The sequence below is a fragment of the Carassius auratus genome, chromosome 49, assembly GCF_003368295.1.
Source record: "Carassius auratus strain Wakin chromosome 49, ASM336829v1, whole genome shotgun sequence".
In the NCBI taxonomy this organism is placed as follows: Eukaryota; Metazoa; Chordata; class Actinopteri; order Cypriniformes; family Cyprinidae; genus Carassius; species Carassius auratus.
Window position 1 is genome coordinate 1858719 of NC_039291.1, and position 22645 is coordinate 1881363.

At 35.0% G+C, this 22645-nt stretch overlaps 1 protein-coding gene across 1 annotated transcript in view; it reads right to left on the reverse strand.

The window, feature by feature from the left end:
* LOC113066023 (contactin-associated protein-like 2) overlaps positions 1-22645 on the reverse strand; it is a 314922-nt gene that overhangs the window by 101459 nt on the left and 190818 nt on the right. Inside the window, exons 11-13 of the mRNA XM_026237587.1 lie at positions 20441-20547; positions 18170-18289; positions 17371-17571 (exon numbers count right to left, since the gene is read on the reverse strand). Of these exons, the coding sequence (XP_026093372.1) occupies positions 17371-17571; positions 18170-18289; positions 20441-20547 (428 nt within the window). The remainder of the gene's footprint in view (positions 1-17370; positions 17572-18169; positions 18290-20440; positions 20548-22645) is intronic.

The following is a 22645-nucleotide window of genomic DNA, read 5'->3' on the forward strand; positions in this document are numbered from 1 at the left end:
GTGGGATTTAGATTAGATTTTGTTGTCACCATGGGTGCCAGCTGAGAGGTGTTTGGCAAGAACACTTTTGCCTTCCAGTTGCTATGTGCATTACAGGTGGCAGATGGATATGACAAATGAGCTCCTTGGCAAGAGAGTGTGTGTGAATTTGCACGTGTCTGAGTGAAAGTGTGTGTGTTCAAGTGAAATAAAAACATGTTGTTGTGAACATAGTCTGAGAAAGTGAGTTTACTTTCCAAACCCATTGTTATGTACAGTATATATTGTACACATGTATAAAAATCACAGCATGCAGCTTACACAATATATAAGTGAATCTCACGAAACCTGTCAAGTCATGGACCATATTTTACCCCAAGTCAAACACAATTTTTTTTATTATTATATATCGCAACCCTGTTTGATTTTAAAAACATATTTTGTGTGTGAAATTATATTCATTAAACACAACTCACACCTTTAATCTAAATAAATAAATAATGTTGATTGAAATAAATATTAGTAAAATATTTTGTTACAATATAGCATTATATTACAGTAAAACATGGGCGTAGGTTTGGTCTCAGCTTTGGTGGGGACACCCCGGGAAATACCCCCCACCCCCCACCCCCTCCGAATATCACAATACAGAAGTGAATCTACTTCATCTCATTATATTGTATCCTGACCCCGGTGTACCATCTTGTATACTGTCCCTAAAGAGCTAGTACAACTGTATAATCTCAAAAATGCAATCTCAAAAAATAAAAATAAAAACCTGAGACTGTGTAATGCTGAACAACCAAAAGTTTCATTAAAATAAATTATGTACATTTAGACTAACAAAAAATGGAAACAAGGAAACAAATTCTAAATAAATAAATATAATAACCCTTTTCTATTATAAACACTATTTACCCTCCAGTACACTCACGTTTATGTTGACTGCAAGATTCCAAGTAAAGGTACAGGATCATTGACATTCAGTTACTTGCTAACGTAGCATTCTATCATCCTGGGTAACACATACTATCACCAGTTAGTACTATTTTCCACAGTAGAATAAAACTGAATATTAAAATGTTTTTACTGGCCTTTGTATGTGGCACAGAGACAGCCCTGGTAACTTACCGTCGGCAGTCGACAACATACACACACACCACCGCTGCTAGTGCAAGCACAAAAGTAATCCCGGCCCGCGCATGTAGCCTGTCAGATACCCCGGCGCCAATCAAATTACAGGGTTTCTTGTACTGTCGTCGTGGCCGTTAGAATCGATCCAAATAGCAGTGCAAAGATACAAATAGCAGTTCAAAGGAGCTTGCTAAATATTGGTGGGGACAAATTTGTCATCTCAAAATATTGATAGGGACTAGTACCTAGCGTCCCCCCCAAACCTACGCCCATGCAGTAAAACATTAGTGGATAAAAATAACAGGAATCTCAACTACCTTTGAGAATATTGTGAATTACACAAAAAAGAAATCATTATAATAATCATTACATATGGAAAATTAGCATATTTGATGTATTTATAAAAAAAAAAAACTATTATTAAAAAAAATATATTATGAGACAATCTTCAGACTACAATATCTACAATATCAATCTACAATAAAATGGTTGATGGACAGACTGACGTTTCATGCTGGCTTCTGGTTTTACTAGTACCATAAAAATAGGAAAAGCTAGATTCATCATAGAAATTCCCATGAGCTTTTACATTTCAATGGCTTTTCCTGGCCTAAAAAAAAAAAAAAATCACAATTTGAAAATTTTTCATGACTGTGGGATCCCTGTGAAAACATTATGGATGCATGATGGGATGAATTCACACTTAAAGCAGACTGATAGCCAAGCTCTCTGCTGTGATTTAGCATGTACACCATTCAAAACTTCAGTGCAAGCAGAATTGCTAAGAGAGTTATATTTTCAGACCAAATCAAACATTAGTCTTCTCTCAGAACTGATTACTGTAGTGGCTTATGGATCTGTCTGGAAGAGCAGAGTTAGGCTAGTCATTTGTTACCTGTAGAGATTATGGGTGGTCAGACTCTTTTGCACTTTCATTGCACGTTTTGAATGTTCACAGGACATTAAAGCGGCAGTTCATCTGTAACGAATGCATCAGGCTCACAGGGCTGCTGTTATCACATCATCATTAGCCCTGCTTACTGTTTCCAACAGATTAGCATCAGCTGTAATGCTACGAGAAGGGCATTCGGTTTGTATCTTCCCCTTTCATAGCCATTTTATAAATAATGTTTCAAGCTTCACAGACCCAGAAACACCACCATCCAGACTCTCAGTGAACTCAGGAACACCAAGTGTAAAACAAAAAAAATGTAATAAGTAATTTATATGTAAATTGATTATTACTTATTAATTATACTAATTTACATTTATATCAATAATATAATTACATCTCTAATGGTTACAATGCAGAATTATGAAACACTGTGTCATGACACAGTATGCATTCTAAACATTTTTTTAACAGTTTTAAACGCTGAACTAAAAATTTCACAGTTTAATAGATTTATTCATTTATAATAAAATGTAATACAAATATTTATTAATAAATGTTTATATTTTAACAATTCAAATATGCATTAATTAATATTTATATTAGAATATTTATAATATATTTTTAATAATTTATTCAATAATAATTACAATTTATTTGGATAATAAAGTAAATACAATGGTTATATATCCAAACGCTATGCAAGAACTATTGTACACACACACACACAAAACCTAAAAATAACAACTTTGCAACACATAATATATCATCACATTTTCTGTGCAGTGGAATTAAGGAAAACCATCATCTCACTCTAGAGACTCTAAAAGACTCTAGTCTGTCTATTAACCCCGCACAAAGAGATCTAAATCCACTCTGACATTGCCTTCAGTGGGATCGAGAAATGTGCAATACATAAATGAATGAGTTTTCAAATCTGCAAATGAATTTTACTGAGTCAAAGGCTAAGTGTTTACCAAACGTGCAAAAGTAGCAGGTCGCATTCTCACATTTGCCTGTGATTTTCCTTAATTGTTCAGATCAACTTTCAGAGTTACATTTAACTTGCCAGCAAATTACGAATCATTCAGTCATGTCAGAAAAACTTTTGATGAACTTGAAGGTCACAAACTAAAAAGAGACCAGGCAGTTCATTAGGAAACATTACATGTTCACTGCCTCCCAGTTGTTAAATCTCCCATTGTAATGTTTTAATCTTTTCATCCATTTAAATCTCCTCATTATAACTTTCATCATTCATCTTATCAAATCTGATACTGCAGAGCACCCTAATAAGACCTTTAAGGCATCACTGAAGAATCTGTCGCACAAGGGAACAGTCTATCGCAATATCTAAATGTTTTCCTAAGAAAAAAAAAAAGACAAAATCTTATTTTCAAAGAATAAGTCAAAACTAGATTTACTGCTCTGTCTAAAATAATGTAAATGCATTACTTTGTATTAAATATTTCATGGACTCTCCGATGTTCTGCCTAGAACCAGATGTGGTTTTCTCAGATCACACATTTGTACAGCAGTTTGTATCTCTCAGGAAGTCAGGTTCAGGATGTGATATCAGCAGGGTGTGAAGAGTGTCTACACGCACACAAATATGCAACCATGTCAACCTGCATTTTCCGAAACTGTGAAAATCACTGAGAAAAGTTCTGTTTTCATCTCCTCACTGTGCAGAATGGAAATGTACTTTTAAGCAGAGAATGCCAAGTCTTTCTAAGGCGCCTCTGAGTTCTGTAAAGACAGACGAGGAGAAACCATAGAGCTGTTTGTGCATCAGTGCCAGGATGTAAATACAACTACATGGGAAAGGAGGGCTATGAACTCAGAAATGTTTCCATGTACTCAAAAGATTTTTTTCTGCTTTTCATGATCACTGGATCCTTGGGTTGCACATAGAATATCTTGCTGATGAAATATTGTGATATTTCTCTAACACAGTGGGAATCTTGTACTATGCTACACTACCATTTCAATGTTTAGGAGTAAGATTTTTAAAAATATAATAATATTTTACAATATTGCTGTTTTACTTTATTCTGCATGAAATTAATGCAGCCTTGGTGAGCAGAAGAGACTTAAAGGGATAGTTCACACAAAAATGAAAATTCTGTCATGAATTCTGTCACCCTCATGTCATTCTAAACCTTGAGGACCTTCATTCATCTTTGGAACTCAATTTCAGATATTTTTGATGAAATCCGAGTGTTTTCTGACCCTGCATAGAGAGCAATGCAATGTCCCGGAAACGTAGCATGGACATTGTCAAAATAGTCCATGTGACATCAACTCTGGTTCAACTGTAATTTTTTTAAGCTACAAGAATACTTTTTGTGCACAAAGAAAAATAAAAATAACAAATTTATTCAACAATTATTTTCTTCCATGTCGATGAGTGTTCACAAGATTGCCACAATGCATGCATGTGGTGCTGCTGATGCTGGAGCCGGCGTTCTGACGTAGAATCTGGATGCACTGCACCTTGTCTACAAGCAGAGGAATGCACATGCATGTGTCTTGGTACTGTCGTGAACGCGCAGCAAAGACTGACACAGAAGAGAAGAAATTGTTGAATAAAGTCGTTACTTTTGTTTTCTTTGCTCACAAACAGTAGCTTCATAAAATTAAGGTTGAACCACGGATGTCATGTGAGCCTCATTCAGACTGTCAGCCCAAATCGATTTTAGTGCAAATCTGATTGAATTACATGAAAGCTAATTTTTGCAAATCCAATTCGAGCTTACATTCATATGTGGTTTGCGATCCTATTTAAATCGAATTTCTGGAAATGAGTTTCAGCCTGACTGCTCAGATCAGATTTTGTGTAGTTATTTCACATTCTCTCACCACGTAAAAAGTAAACACGTCAGACATTGTTTGTAGAAAGCATGCTGAACGTCCTTACAGAACAAGGTTGTTGCGAATAGCAATTGTAGTGGAAAATTGACAATATACTGCTAGTTTATCCACCTCTTTGAGTTATGAGACCAGCAGAGACGACTGAATAAAGTTGCGCATGCATCTTCCTCCCTTTCTGCCGATGCCTCAAAAGATGTTATAATGTTATCCTGAGAGTTGGGTGTAATGCATTAAAAGTAATGCGAGTTATGTAATCAAATTACTTTTTTCAAGTAACTAGTAAAGTAATGCATTACTAATGCCAGTTACTTTGTTTTCCCATTTACTGACTGACAAGTCCTGTCCCCATATTAGGAGAACCAGAATTACAGAGGCGTTGTGTGCGCTGTGTGTATGTGAAGTTTACTATAGTTCTAGACTAAATGTGAATGTGCATTAATTCATCTCACTCGCAAAAAAAACGAATTTAGTATTCATCAAAATGAATTAAAACGGTGAAAGCAAACTCAGAATATGACACAAACCTGCAATAATTATATATGTTAAATAACTCATATGTATCTAATTTCATTTTATTAAGCAGTGTCTTTGTGGCTGACCTTTGATGATCCAGTTCAACCATATTAATAAGTGTTTAACCTTCTTCTCCTGTGTTCTACTTAACAGATGTGAATTTACTTTTTCTTCAGCCTGACGTTGATTCATTTCTCATTTTGGTGTGAAAGGGCTTTTACATTTGCTATAAATAGAACGTCTTATATTAAAAACAATCAAGCCCTGCTCATATTTAAAAAGTACCCTAACACAAAATGTAAAATGTAAAACCCATTTCTTTCCAGAAAAAGTAACTAATTAATAAGTTACTTTTTTAGGGAGTAACACAATATAGTAATGCATTACTTTTAAAAGTAACTTTACCCAACACTGATTATCCCTTATTATAATCCACTGAGACAGCAGCATGTCGACATGTTGTAAGACAACATCTGTATTGCAAACTGTATCACTCTTATTGTTGTTTTTAGACATATCAAAACAATGTAATTGTCATAGAAACCAATGCAGATATTGAGTAAAGCGAGAGAGACATGGACACACAAATCGGAATTGAGCAGTTGTGATACACAGTGTGGACAGTCAATCATTTAGATCAGATTCCAATCGGGTATGAACAAAAATTGTATTTGGACTGACAGTCTGAACATGGCTATGGACTATTTAACGATGTCCTTAATACCTTTGCAGTAGGTCCATTGCAGTCTATGGAGGGTCAGAAAGCTCTTGAATCTCATCAAAAATATCTTAATTTGTGTTCTGAAGATGAATGAAGGATATGAAGGGTGAGAAATTAATGACATTAATGACAACCAATGTCATTTAATAATGTTTATTTAAATCTATGTTAAATGTTAATTTGTGGATATACTATTGTTTGTGGATATACTATATTGTTCAGTTATTTCAAAAGTCCTTACAGCCTGCAAAAGCAAAATAACTAAAAACCACAAAGACACTGACCAAGCAAATAAATATAGTAAACGACAACATAAAAATTACAAATTATTTCTATGTTTTTGCCACAAAATTACGTTTCAGTTATGTGCTGCTCTTACGATTTTAGCAAGGTAAAATCAATATTGCCATATCTCACTAGTGAGGTAATAACGGCACTGTTTTTAAATAGATGTACTTCATGAACAGTTTCAATATTAGAGAACCTGCTGCTGAACACTATCGAGAGACGAACATACTCAAGGTTTTTCACACATGCTTAATCTCTCGCTCTCTCTCGCTCTCATATAACTGCATTAGTCTGCTATCAATGGCTCAAGCCTCCGTTATCAGGTTTAAAGTGATGCTTGGCAATTAGCAAAAGAGATGTTTGATGAGATGCGTAAGAAATTAATCCTACAAACAAGAGTGTTTTAAGGACTAAAACCTGACAAAAGTCTTGAAATACATCTGAACGATGTCTTAAGGTGTGGTAGCCGCAATATAATTTGAATCATTTATTACTTAATTCATGTTTGTTTATAAGCTTCAAATGTTACATAAATTAACACTTATAAATTAACTTAAACTAAATGCATTATTGCATTAAACTAATCTTAATATAAAGTGTTTTTTGGTAAAGTGTTACTCGTTTTATGTGTTTATGTGAAAATAAATGACTACAAAGAAATTATACAGCAGTTACAGAAATAGGAAAGTTAGAGGACAGGCCATTTTCCTGGAATAGACTTTTAATTTAAACCATAAGCAATCCATGAACCCCTGGTGCCAGCAGGCACAAACAGGGCTGACCATGTTGATAATGAAGCAGCTTGTGTTGTCCTGAACCATCTGGAGCACATGAGGCAAACTGTGGTGTTGCTTCCCAGCACAATTAACTGCGCCTTCCTCTTGGACACTATTTTCCTGCTATTGCTGCCATGGGAGACTGCATCCTGGGTAAAGTCCATCCCATTGTCACGACTAAATTTTAATTTCTGCTCACAGACATAACGCCGCAGACGGCTATTACATAACCATGGGCAGTGCACTAGACTCAGGATCTTTCTTTGCTGTAACTGTGGCATTGATAAATGGATTTCTTGTCCCAAAAGCATACTTTCTGACATCTCACTGCAAATGTAGCTTGTATGTTTTGGAATGGGAAGAAAAAAGATAACTCGGCTTAACTAATTTTCCATTAACATCAAACTGAAAAACTAGGCATGAAGATTTGAGGTGTTCCTTTCATGCACTGAAGCAGGCCGAGAAATTACATTTGACGGTGTCATAAAACATATGACAACATTATTGAATTTAATGATGCATTAATATATGCAAATGGTAATAGGCCATACATCAAGGTGTGAGTGATTGGCTGTACAAGAAGTGCACTTGGTTTGTTGCCTGATCATTAACTCTGAGTAAGACACACAGATCTCTATTCAAAGATCCACAGAAAGCTCCGGGCTTCTAACAAGCTCATATCAGCCAGCAATTCAATCAATTTCTATTATATTTGATATATACAGCACACATGCTAATAAGGCATCAAACATTATGTCCTCAATTATAACATCAAGGCAGCTCCTATCATGGGATGTTCTTTGCACGGTTTAACATCACATAGAATATGCCCATGGACCCTGTCAACCGTTTAGATGATAAAGCATTAACATAATTCAATCTATTTCCACTGAAAAATTAATTCCAGAAAGTTTCAGAAATGAACTAACACTTTAACCTGATAAATGTCACCCCGTCCCGTATACGGGACGCCTACGTTGACTATACTATATTACAATCAAATCTAATCTAATCTTGACAAACTATATATTGTTGGAAAGGTCTAAGACTCCCAAATATATATTTTACCAATATTTTTTGTTAATCTTTATGTAGGAAAAGTAATAGATCAATTTAGATCTGCACCCTCAGAAATCTACATTACAAAAGGAGCTTTGACCTTTGTTTAAAAAAAAGACTTCCTCGTTGCCTTTTTCTCTATCACATTTTAGAAATCATCAGAAGTTATATATCACTTGAAAACATAAAATCTCAAAATTCAACCCATTTTAAAATCAGACATTGCATTACCATGTAAATGGTACATCAATATCATGTTACAAAATGTTTTCAGTCATGAATTATTCAAATTTAGGTTTGTATCATGCACAGTCATGTCTATCTTCAAAAACGTGAGTGACAGTTAACAGGTTAAAGACAATATAATCTATTAAACAGTCCGTATCAGTGTTATTTTAGCATTACTTATACACTAAGAATATTTATTGATACTTTTATTTAGGTTTTATAAGTTTTCTTTAAAAAACTTCTTAAAGTTTTTATTTTTATTAAATGCTTTTTTTTTCAATATATATTTCTATATGGCTTTAATTAATTGTTTTGTATTTTAATAATTCACATACTTTTTGCAGTTATTTGCCAACATATATAATGTTCTAGTTTATGTTTTCCATAAACTACTATATAAAATGTATTAATTTATATAATAAGTAAAATTAACTATTTATGGTTTTAAATTTGTAACGGGAGGAGCAAACGACAGACACAGTGGGAATAGCGTCAGGCCTCGGAGAGGCTTTTATTAGCAGAAAATTAAAAAAAAGGAGGAAATAAAAGTGGCCAAAGGAGAAGAGGGTCCAAAACAAACAGGGGATCTGGTGTCCTCGTCGTGCTGCAGGGTTCGTGTGGGTCGGGCAGTGTTCATGGAGGAAGGGTCAATAAAATGTAATTTATTTAATATCAGTAAACACTTTCATTTGAATCTTTTGTTTAAATTTTACCCAGACTAAAGTTTATATTTGTACTAGACTTGTTCATTTGATTCAAGCTGAGTTCATTAGATTTAGGTCTGAAAATTCATCCATCTTAAAAAGTCCTTTTTGACCTAAAAATAGGCTTTGACCCAACCCAGAGGATCCATCCCCTAATTAAACTTCCTCTGCAGTCACCAGGTCCTATGTGGGACTAGGGCTCTTTAGAAATGCTAAATGTATTTACATGGTACTGAAGAAAGGTGCAGCCCATAGCACACATACTGTTGACTCTGCTCTAAATAGGATCGCTGCATGACAAAACAAACATCGCTCAGATCTAGTTAACATTTGCTAAAGGTTGCACAAGAACAATGCAATTTGGAGAGGAATATTTGAGTCTGTTTTGGGAAATGAAGTCAAATCATGCTCTTTCTGTCACGGTAAATGCTAATATCAGATGCTAATATCAGATTATTGGTGTCATATGCAAATTGGGATTTACAGAACGTCTGTTCTTCAGAATTGCAAGAAGAAATTCATGTGTGAAACAGGGATACTGGTCCCCAAATGTGTTTGGACAGTTTAAAATATCTGAATGTCACTTTTTTTTAGCTGTATGACCTTTGTTCTTTCATGTTGATAGTGATAAACAAAATTATTTCACAGACACTTTAATGGACTACAAAGAACAACCAAGAAAGAAATACTACAAAATTACCCATTTTTTCCTCTGAGATTAACAGGTGAGTGCACTTAAATACAGTATTCTCTTTGACATACAAAAATATTATTTCTTTTTAGCATTTCACCTCTCACTGTGATTAAAACTAGAATTACACCCATAACCAAAAACATTACTGACCAACATTTTGGACTCGACGACACATTAGGTTCATTTTCAGCTAAAGAGCTTTGTTTCGCACTGACAGAGCACACGCATACTTTGCATCTCATTATGCATTTGAGCCTTTTTTCTGCATATTTTTCTCAATATTAATAGTCTGGTGGTCAGAGGGCAAACGGTTGGGATCATGTGGAGTAAACCAAATGACGTCAATTTCAGTTAAAGAGTGTCAAGGCAATGAGCCGTCTGAGCACCTCTAATAATTTCCGGAGCACAAAAGACTGTCTGCATTTTAATTTGGTTTTAAATTGTGTGGTGTGGACATCCTCTGGTTACTCTACATTTATGCAACATAATTTATCTTCATATCCTTTGTACAGACCAGGACAAACATAAAAACACAATTTAAGGCTAAAGCGTTTTCCTTAATAGACCACCAAGCAAACCTTTAAGGTCAACATGGAAAATAAATATGATAAATGAACTAATATCAGAAGGTGTTTATTCTGATAGCAGCAACAAAGGCAATTATTATTAATGAATGATGTAGTTCTGCTTTTAACTTCTCTGTAAACAAGAATATAGTTTTGAAAGGCAGGACTTACACTTTTCTTAGAGGTTGTTAAAAGCATTTTTAATCAGAAATTGTACCACTGTAAGCACTAATAGGAAAAGTAGTAAATCCATCATCATTCACCCCGAAAAAAACACCCAAAAAGAATCATAAAATAATGCATTTTATCTATATAGTATATTACAAGTGTTTTACTCAAGTACTGCTTCAAATAGACCACTGAATAAGTGAGGTGAACTTTTATTTGTGAAAAATCAGTCTAAGAAATTCAGTTTAAAAAAAAGTGCAACATACTTTACACTGGGTTTCTGGCAGATTTGTGGATGGGAAGATTGCAAGATTGATTTGAATTTGAGAAAAGATAGAAAAAGAGAGCAGGACTCCTTAGGCAATAACACTAGTTGACCTATCTCTCTCAGTCTCCCCCTCTGTTCCATGTCTTTTCAATCATTCTCAGGGCTGCCTTTTGCGGTTTCCTACATTACATATTGCTATAAAATCTTTATGTCTCGAGAGGATCTACAACTCTCTTACCAATAGGATCAGAACACACAAAGAACATCACATCAGAGAATTTATACAGTACTCTAGAGATCCACAGAGCAGCTGTGTTCACTTATGCCCTATAAGTGTTGTAAATGCAGAATAAAATAGTAATTTGTGTGTTTTAGCAATATTATACATTTTGCAAAAAAGAAAAAGAAAAAAAAAGATAGAAAATACTTTTTTTTTAAGAAAGGACAAATAAATTGATTTAATTAATCAGAAGTGACCAACATTTATAAATTATTTATATTTTAAAAGTATGTTGCTCTTTTTTATCAGCATAATAGAATGATTTCTGACTTAACAAAATCAGCTTTCTCATCAATGCAATAACTTACATTTGTAAAAATATTAAAATAAAAAAAACAGCTATTTAAATAATAATGAACTTTTCTGTGATTTTAATCAAATATTTTCTTTTTTCAAAAACATTATATGATCATTTAGCAAAGAATGTCTAAATGCCAAAAGCCTCTTTTGATCTCTGCTGAATAAAGTGCTTCATTCTTTTTTTTTTCTGAGTAAATCCATTTCTCAAATCCTCAACCACATCACATCTTTTTGGGGGGAATTATGTCTTATTCCTCTCATCGTGAAGCAAACAGTAAAATAAAAGAACTTGAAGAACAGTCTCGCTGCTTTTTCTTCTGTGTGGGTGTATTCAAGCCGCGCGCTTCAGTTTGAATCTGAATAACGCGTTCAGCGCGGGGGCGTGGTCACATTAGATATAACAAAAGGAGACATGAAAAACAGACATCGCGTTGTTTTCATATGGATTACTTTACCACAGAATATCTGTTTTCGGCGGCACTTGTTTAGTTTAAAAGTAAACATGTCAAGCTTTCTATAGATATGTCTCTCATGTCTCTTCGTTGAGTATTCACGGAGTTACAGTTCATTTTAATGACGTGTTTGTGAATGAAGATCAGTGCAGACAAAGGCTGCAGACAGCGCACCTTGTTTGTTATCTTTATTTTATAAGTGCACAAAGTTTTGTTGTTACTATGTCTGTATCCAAAAAAACTAGACCCTTTACAGATTCGATTGATGTATTGCTCTTATCTGTACGATTAAAACTGAAAGTGTAATTTAAGTTCTTTTCGGGGTTATCAGGAGAAAATGACTCATAATGCGTATCCGCGTTAATCGACTCCAGAGGGTTAACTATTGGAAGAAAATAAGAAAAGTATTTTCAAATACAGAACACTGACACAACATTTATTTCACTACTGTGACAGCACAGACGAAGACTCGGCTGAATGAATAATGCCTGTTTTTGAAGTTAAGCACTCAGCTCATGTCTTTCAGATTTGCACGCTAATCAAGAATAGGGACAGTTATAATTGTGTGGACATCAGAGACACAAAGCATCCTGATAGTCCACGGCTCACTGTCTGCTCTTATTTATATGCTCTGCTCATGCAATCAGCTGCAGCATCCAGCTGACATTATACTGCCTGTATATCATGACTGGACAAAAAATAGGAGACGACAAAACAAAAACACTTTTCTCAATTCATCATCATCACATTCAGTTTCTTTTGTGTGACAGTCGAAGGCCTAATCACAGTGGAAGGTGGTTAATTTAGCTGTAAGGAGAGCAATTTAAATACAAATGGACTCCTGGTCCCTCTATAGGGGATGAGGAATAAACAAAACGTCACTGCTGATCATGCCTTAATGGGAAGGAACAACAAACGGACATGTACAGCAGATATCTCTCAACTCCGTCTCCAATTTTGAGCTAATGGAGGTCAAGAGGCTTGAGGACACTGGGGATGGCGCAGACAATGAGAGGATGGAATATAACAACTTGACGGCTCATCCATGAGTGGGTTGAAGGCATCAAGGAATTACGACAATTACAGTTTAACTTCCCAATTACAAAACTCAATGCACCCTGAATGCAATTTTGATTTAACACTTCATTTGGTTGCAGAATGCCAGCACTCCACAATTTGATGAAACCTGACAGTCAATTTAGAAAGCATATTTTGGGAAATAGTTTTCTCTTCCACTGTCTCTTCAAATGCGTCTGAGCACAAACTCTCTAAAGAGACAACTCTGAATCTCTGACATGCAGGGTGAACATGTACCTATTGCTTTTCAGGGGCACAAGGGGATATCCTGGTTCACATTGTGCCTTAGGCAAAATATAACTACAGAAAAAGAATCTCTTTACTGGACTGATGAATCACTTAAATGTGCATATCTAACAATTTAACTCCTTTTTATTAACAAATAAAAATTAAATATTAATATTTAACAATTGCAAATCATTCAGCTGATTTCCAAAAATGGCTAATATTTCACACCAATTAATTACACTAATTTGACAATGAGTTAAAACTATCATTAAAAACTTTCTATCACATGTTTATTCCATCACAAAATGGAGTGAAGATTCTTTATTGCATTTTTCAGAATATCAAAAGCACAAAAGCAGACAAATGTCAAAATCTCTTTAGTAACATTCAGTATTTAAAAAGTAGTTTTTAACTTGGCTCAGAGAAAAAAAATAATTATTAATAATACCAATCTTTAATATATTTTAATTGATCTTTAATATTAATCTATTTTTAATTCCATTTAAAATTCAACATTGGCCATGCTGCTTCTGGTGACGTGGACACTAGACAAATCTGCACTAATGTTCATCATCTGAGCATACGCTTTGTCAATATGCTGACTGCCTGAATATTTTCTCTTTGATTACAACACTGATCCCCAAAATGTAATCTTGTCTGCCTATTATAAAATACACAAAGCTATCCGGAAATATTAAACAGGTCAATAAAACAGATAAATCATGCAAAAAATTGAAAAACACTGTCCATCCTACCCATATTGTTTGACAACACAGAGCATAACTACATACTACAGCACTGATTGTCCTTCAGTAAAGATGACTGAAGGCCAGAGAGCAGAGCTATGATGAACAAGGCAATGGTCCAGTGCACATCACCAGCTATCCCTTCACTACACAACAAGGTGAAACAAACTACTCTGTAAATCTCATCATGTAATGTTTCATACACTCGCCTCCCACACAATCTCAATACATATATGCCATTACCAAGCAGAGTGATTCAGAAATGGGTGTTTAGACAAGACTCTGGTGAGTAGTCTTGCGTTATATTTATGTGATCATAGCGGTAAACAAACAATGCTATAAAAAGTTTGAAAATGTAAGAAGTAGAAAGCACAGACATTTGTGTAAAAATGTAAGGAGTGAAAATAAAAAGCTGTCAAAAAATGAATAGTGAAGTAATGTGCTGATACCTAAAACAAACAAACAAACAAAACATAAGTACAGTAAAAAAGTATTTGTATTTTGTTACTTCCCATCCCTGCTGCCATTCTACTGGGTTCCCCTGGGTGCTCAAACTGGAACCCATGGGATCAGTGCCTGTGTGTAACGGTAGAGTGGACTGAGAGTGACATTCTATTCATGCCTAATTGAACATAGATGGTACAGAAATTATGTAAATAGTCAGATTAGCAGTAAGAAAATGCACAGCATCCTTCACTGTGCTGCATATTCATTAATATATTAGCATCAGCACCACAATCATGTTTCAAATTGTTATTGCTGACTGTAATCAGAAAATGGGTCGCAGGAGTGCCAGGGGATAGTGGCAAAGAGCATGGAAGAGCAAATGAATGAGAGAGAAGGTGAATGATTGAAAGCTGTGGGGGTGAAGAAGAAGAGGGTTGAAGTGCTATGTGAGAAAGACAGAGTAGGAAATCCTTTTCAGCATTATTCTGCATATGACATTATATACAATACTGTTCAAAGGTTTGAGGTCGGTAAGATTTAAAAAAAAAAAAAGTCTCATTTGCTCACCTAGACTGCATTTATTCAATTACAAACAATATAAAATATTAATAGTGCGAAACATTATTACAATTTAAATTAAGTGTATTAATGACAATTATATTTAAATATAACGTATTCAAGTGATGGTAAAGTTGAATTTTCAGCAGTCATTACTCTAGTTTTCAGTGTCACATGAATGATCCTTCAAAAATCATTCTAATATGCTGATTTGGCACTCAAGAAATGTCTTATTATGAATGTTAATTAATAAAAAAAAAATGGAGACATTCTAAACATCTTTAATGTCACTTCTGGTCAACTGAAAGTGTTGTTGCTGAAGAAAAGCATTGCTTTAATAATAATAATATTGATGATAATAATAATGACCCCAATCTTTTTAACAATAGCATACATGTTTCCTATTATATACTCTATAACCATATATACTAAAATATGTTCATCTTAAACTAAACAATATACACAAAAATATAATTAACCAATTCAAAGTTTTTTAACTTGAGAACAGATTTGAAAACCCTTCTTTTTTCATTACATATACTTTACTAGTTACATTTTAACCTTTAACCAGTTCTTTTGCAGACTCCATAAACAGCTTGTCAATTTAAATCTCATAAACCACTAATTAGAAGAGCGCACATGGAACTATCAGTGAGTGAATCTTGCCCTGCCCACCCTGTTAACCAGGAAAAAAAATTCATAACTGTGTTCATACTTAGTTAACTTGTTTCTCTAAGAATTGCGATTCAACTATATTCTTTCTATGGAAACACATCTGCATTGCTATGATTTCATTTAGCACTAATTTGTTATTACAGGGTTCGTACAGAAACTGCAAAATGAATTTCCAGGACTTTCAAGGACTTTTCAAGCATGACTTTTTTGGTTTTTGGTTTAGGGTGAAAATCAGAGATCTTATCTTTATTAACTATTTTGTTATTATCTTTTAAATTCTATTAAACGAATAAAACTAAAGGCTTTAGAAAATCCAGTGTTTAGTTGATCATGATAAGCACTCGATGTCACAGTTGTAAACACTAAGCTTTCTTCTTTCTTTAGGGGGTTTGGCACCATGGTATCTTCATTTCAATTTCAAAGAACATTAAAGAACTCGACACACACGTCTCGCAGAAATCCTGTAGAATTCAACCAATCCAATGACGACTTCGACACTCCTGAAGTGTTTCCACTTTTGTGTGCCATATGCATCAGATGTTCAGCCAATGGTCCGTGGGCGTGATGTCTGAGGCTGAGACTATAACTGTCACAACTTTAACATTTGAAATGATATTATGGCAAAGTTATCGCTTTGCTTATTCAAAATGTTTTTTTGTTTTTGTTTTATGAATATGATTGACCTGATGAATGAAAGCTGTATCATAGACTTGGGAAATTATGAACTATATCACCACTTATCAACACTAGGGTGTATGATAATACACTTAGCTGATGAGATACTGGGTTCACTAGAATGAGACAATATTTTAAAACTAGTTTTAAGATTTTTTTTCTAAATAACAAAATATTTGTCTTTTAATTACACAAATCAAAACAATGCAGTTGAATTTTGAAATATTTAAACTATTCTAGGGTTGTAAATAATTTTTTGGTAATCAAGTAATCCACTGATTTTTTTGATAACTGAGTAATCTGATATTTTTTAGCAATACAAATAGACATAAAGTGAAAAACAGGCTTTAGTATAACTATTTATATAAAAACTAATGATGAGGCAGTAATAATTGATTCAAATACAGTATCAAAATATCATGCACTGCTAAAAGCCAGGCATAACGGATCTGTATTTATATCAGTCTCTCTGCATTGTTAATTTTGCTTCATATGCACTGCCCTTTAAAAATTCAAGTACTTTTCAAGTACCTTCTCAAAAATAAAGCTGTTTTCAAGGGTTTTCCAGGACTTCAATTTCAAAAAGTCAAATTCAAGTACTTCAAGCACTTTAAGCACCTTGTGCGAACCCTGTTATTAAGTCCAGCTGTAAGCCCACACATAAGCATAGAAAGTGAGCAAATGTAACTCCAATTCTCTTGAAACCAAGCCATTATAACATAAACCACGTTCTGGGGTGGTATTGCAGTTGAGCAACTGGGCAAACTGCCAAAAATAAGCAGGTTCAAACAAAGAGCAGTGGAGAGTGGGAGCGGATCAGCCACGGAGGGGCTATTAAGGTCAAAATCCTATTTTACCCATCAGTTTACCCCGTTATCAAGACACTTGACCCTCATTTGTTCCGGAAAGAAGTATCAGTACAGTCGGATGAAATTTTTTATTTTTATTCGAGGTTTTAGATAACCTTATATCACCCCACAAGTTCCTATAAGCATCTATACTCTGCAACACAAGCGCGTATACACGCACACACACACACACACACTCTCTCAGACGATCTCTCTGTACCTGGTGTGTTGAGTAGGCGTGACATTCGGCAGGCGTAGGCTACGTGCTGCTCGCAGTGTTCAGCACTGTTGGTTATAGCTGTGACCTGCTCCATAGAAGCACTGTAGTTCAGCTGCAGTACTGTCCGTCTCTCCCGGCTGGAGCCGGTCACTGCTGTCTGTGCCGCTAGGTTATTCACCACAGTTGTCCAGACCTTGTCCTCTGAAACACAGATACAATAATGGTCATAAAAGGGATGCTGAAGCTTACTGGCACTGCAAGAAAAGTTGATAAATTCATCAAAACATATGTTAATACTGTACCATAAGCACACGCTGATCCTTCTGAAATGCCACTTTGATCAATTTTAATGCATCCTTGCTGAATAAAAGTATTTTTTTTTTTTTTTAAGTACTAACCCCTAACATTTGTGTGGGTATACCTAATATTTAATTAATAATTAAAAATAAGAATCTCAGAATATGTCCTGATATTCCTACATACTTGAATGTCCCTACATGTAAGACTACTATTTAATTTTAGGTGTTTATTTTTGGATCAGTGGGATGGTGTTGACAGGCTGATGAGATAATGCTCAGTAGGCTGGAAAACAAATGGGTTGAGATGCTGAAATTAAAGACTGTCTCTGGAGGTGATGGGAGGGTTTTTAAAAACTTGACTCAAAAGCTTGGGATACAGTGGTTCTTGGAAGCATGTAATACTCAGTAAAAGGCTTGATTTATTAATCAGGTGCAAGTGGGGGGCTTTTTGGATTCAGTGCTGTGGTTCACCACAAATCAATAAAAAATGCAAATTTTACCTGTCATGTTGCAGATGACTTTAAAAGGACCTAATGGTCCGCTTCCATCTGGGTCAATCCAGTAGGAATCAGATGATCTCCCCAAATGCTTGTAGGCCTCACAGGACTGCTCATAGACAGCTGTAGGTAAGAAATAAAAGCTTTAAAGGTCTCCCGAAGTGCCTTGAAACAGGCTGCATTATTCTTTGTGGTGATATAATTTCAACTAAAATAGGAAGAGAGGGCGGAACATATCGAGCAGTCCCACCCTCTTTTTAAAATACCTAATAGCGTATATGTGCTAGGGCCAGAGCAGTTCAGCTCGGTAAAGCTGCATTTGGCAGCCACAGTCTAATAGATTACACTCTAGATTCAATATGAAACTCTTGGTAAAACAAAAAAGTGGTCATAATCATACAGAGGCTGTGTATTTGTAAAAGTTTTAAATATATGCTGACTCGCGCATATGATCTCCTCAGTGCGATCGCGTCTCTGGACCGGAGCCAAAGTCTGGATCAGACAGTGTGCACTGCCACAATTCGTGTGAAACATCATGAAAACCAGACCTCATTTGCAACATTCGAAAGCCTATTTACATCCTGTTATTATTTATATTATGTCTAAATCGTTCCCTGTTACCTACACTGTGCACTAGGGGCCATTCACTGTACAGGAAATACTACACTGTGCACAAATGACTGATCTCAGCTGGCACTTCAGTGTTCTGTTTCTAGAGAGCTCTAGAGAGCATCTGATTGGTCAGAAGATTGGATGAGAAGGTTAAGTATGACGTGACATAAAAAAAAAATAGTTGAGCTGTTTTGGCGGAAGTGATGAACTGCAAGCATTGAATGCTTATGTCTTCTAAATGCAAATTTTGTCTTTGTTTTGGAGCACAATGCCTAATAGATAACCTTAAGACTAACATATTGATTAATTAATTTTGATTTCATGGGGACTTGAAATACCATTCATATGAACTCTTTCCTTGCCAGCATTTTCTTTTTAAAGTTGCCAGCCATCGCCAGCGATTTTGATGATTTTCACTCAAATTTGATGGACTCCAGTATATTTTGCTGTATGAATATTTGAATATGCAATAGAGCAAAGTAACAATCAGAGCCTCTACTTTTAAACAAAAAAAAAATGTTTTATTCTAGCTTAAAGCATTCTTTTTTTTATCAACACTTCAATAAAGGTAGGTTTCATAAAAAATGCATAATTTTGAGCAAAAAGCTGAGAAAATCAAACTTTGGATAATATTCGGTACGATTATGAAAGCATAAATCCATTAAATCACTTCCATCAGTACCTCCAAAGCTTGCACAGACATTTACTAATTCCTGGATCAACATTTTACTCTGTAACAAAATGCAGTTTTCATTTATATACATTTATCAGTTTACATAAGAGATAGCTCGTTTCTCCGTCCTGTTCATGTGTGTTTTTTTCGGGAGGTTTTGTACCTGTTCAGAAGATGTGTAATAGCACCCTAGAGTGTATAACAGTGTAAACACTAAAAGCCGTAAAAACTTGTCAATGGCAGGTAAGCGTTGTCTTCTAAATGACAAGATAACACATCAATGGCGAGGAAACAGTTATTATTCATAAAACTATCCCAGCAATCATACTTTAAGTCACTTGGAAAGAACAGCCTGAGCTTAATAGAAAGTATTTAGTCAATAAATGTTAAATGATAGAAAAAACATCTTTGCTAATGCAATATATAGAGTATAATATATTTACTGTATCTGTCAAAATACTAAAACCAGGTTGTAAAGGGTCAATATTATATACACACACTGCTTTTTTCTAGGTTGACTATTGACCAGTACAACTTTTTTGTGTGTGTATGGAGAGGTCTGAGGCAAGTAACTCAACGGAGTTCATCATCTTTTCTATTAACTTATGTGAAACTGGTGTCACTGTGTAACTTCCAGGCTCTTCTCCTCTCCATCTAACCCCTGGGGTCTTAAAAAGGTTTCACTCAGCAGTGATTCTGAACTATTTCTCTCAGAGCTGATCCCAAAAAGACTTCACATACTGTACAGTACAACAGGCGTTCCCATATCAATCAATAGCTCTGTTTCAAAACCCAATGATTGTTTGAAGGAGTCGTAAGTGCCACTCCAGAATTGTAAGGTCATTGGGAAAAGGTAGTAAACTTAAAATTTCTGCCTTGTACAATATCTCACGCACACACACACACACACACATATATAAAAGTATATTAAATGTATATTAATTCTTACATGTGATATACAAGTATATTTAACATATATTAATTATTACATGTGTGACAGGTGGCTCCTGTGTATCCTGTCCCATCACAGGTGCATGTGAAGCCATCCCAGGTCTGACTGCATCGGCCTCCATGTTCACATTGGTTTGGCATACATCTAAAAAAAAAAAAAAGAAGAAGAAGAAAAAAAAAGAAGCAGATCAGAGCAGATTTACACATATAAATGCATCTGTGGTCAAAAAATAAACCTGATCACTGCAATACTTTTTGCTGTATTTAGTTAAAAAATTTAAATGTGTCACGAGACTCATAAGTTCCCTTGTGATTTACTTACTTAAAATATATAAAAAAATGTTACTGCTTCCAGTTTTCTGCACTTTTTACTGAGTGGCAGCAACTTTTATAACATTTTATAACCAATTGAAACACATAACTAAGTGTCTGCTCAGTTAAAAACACAGTGACTGTATTGAAGAGGATGACTATGAGTCATTTACTTTATGAAGGTCTTACTTTCATAATGGTAGAAAAATGTTTAACCTGTTAACCCGCACCTGGATGCCGGCGCACTGAACGCTCTTTGTTTAGCATGTAACACAACTTTTAACAGTTGAAAAACTTTAATGTTCTGCTTTTATGTAATACTTAAATATTTATCGTGATTTTACATACACAGATGTATTTTGAAAAAATAGAATGTAAAAATGTGAGAAAGAAAAACAATAAAATGAACACTCTAGGGGTGAAAGAAATACAGGTGCATCTCAATAAATTGGAACGTTGTGGAAAAGTTAATTTATTTCAGTAATTCAGCTCGATTGGGAAATTGTGAAACGCGTGTATTTAATTCAATGCACACAGACTGAAGTAGTTTAAGTCTTTGGTTCTTTTAATTGTGATGATTTAGGCTCACATTTATCAAAAAACTACCAGTCTCAACAACAATATGGTGACATGCGTAGGTGGAGGGTGAACCAACTCCAGGGTAAGGTTAAAAGCAGCCAAATGTATTAAACCTCATAAACCTGCCTTTTAAGCCAACAACCAGACATGGGTGTACAGTAATGTAGGCTAATAAAGTATGTGACCCTGGAGCACAAAACCAGTCTTAAGTCGCTGGGGTATATTTGTAGCAATAGCCAAAAAACAAACAAACATTTTTTTTATGCCAATAATCATTAGGATTTTAAGTAAGATCATGTCCCATGAAGATATTTTGTAAATGTCCTACCATCAATATATAAGAACTTAATTTATGATTAGTAATATGTATTGCTAAGAATTATTTTGGATAACTTTAAAGGTGTTTTCCAAATATTGTCCGATCCTAATAGACCATAGCCAACATCAATGATAAGATTATTTATTCAGCTTTCAGATGATGAATAAATCTAAATTTAGAAAAACTGACACTTAAAACTTGTGGTTCAGGGTCATGTATGTTTAATGGGGCTGAATTTGTATTTAACATGATTACAATTTAATAAAAACATTAGACATTGATAATTAAGGTATATAGCGTTTCCTTTCCACTTTAGAAAGTGACACTATCAAGAATATTATTGATCTATTGCAAGTTTAAGCAAAAAAAAAAAAAATTCAGTTTGGTTCACTAGGCTACATAATCATGGGCAAGACTGCTGATCTGACAGTTGTCCAGGAGACAATTCCTGACACACTTTACAAGGAGGGTAACCCACAAACATTCATTGCCAAAGAAGCTGGCTGTACACAGAGTGCTGTATCCAAGCATGTTAACAGAAAGTTGAGTGGAAGGAAAAAGTGTGGAAGAATAAGATGCACAACCAACTGAGAGAACTGCAGCCTTATGAGGATTGTCAAGCAAAATTAATTCAAGAATTTGAGTGAACTTCACAAGGAATGGACTGAGGCTGGGGTTAAGGCATACAGACGTGTCAAGGAATTTGGCTACAATCGGTGTGCATTTAATTATTTTCTGTTAATAAAAGCCTCTCCGAGGCCTGATGCCATGCCCACTGTGTCTGTCGTTTGCTCCTCCCTCCACAGTATGTAACCCTCACAGTATGCCCACCCTGCCATGAATACGAATCCCTGCCTAGTGTGGAAGAGCAAAGCTATTCCATACCACTGGTAGAATAAGCCTTGACCTCCATTGGAAAGGGAGATTAGAAGACTCAAAAGCAATGGAAATAGCATCCACTTTCCACCTGCTTATTTTCTGCTTGGTCGCAGGGAGACCTTTCTTAGGAGGACCATAGCAGACAAACAACTGT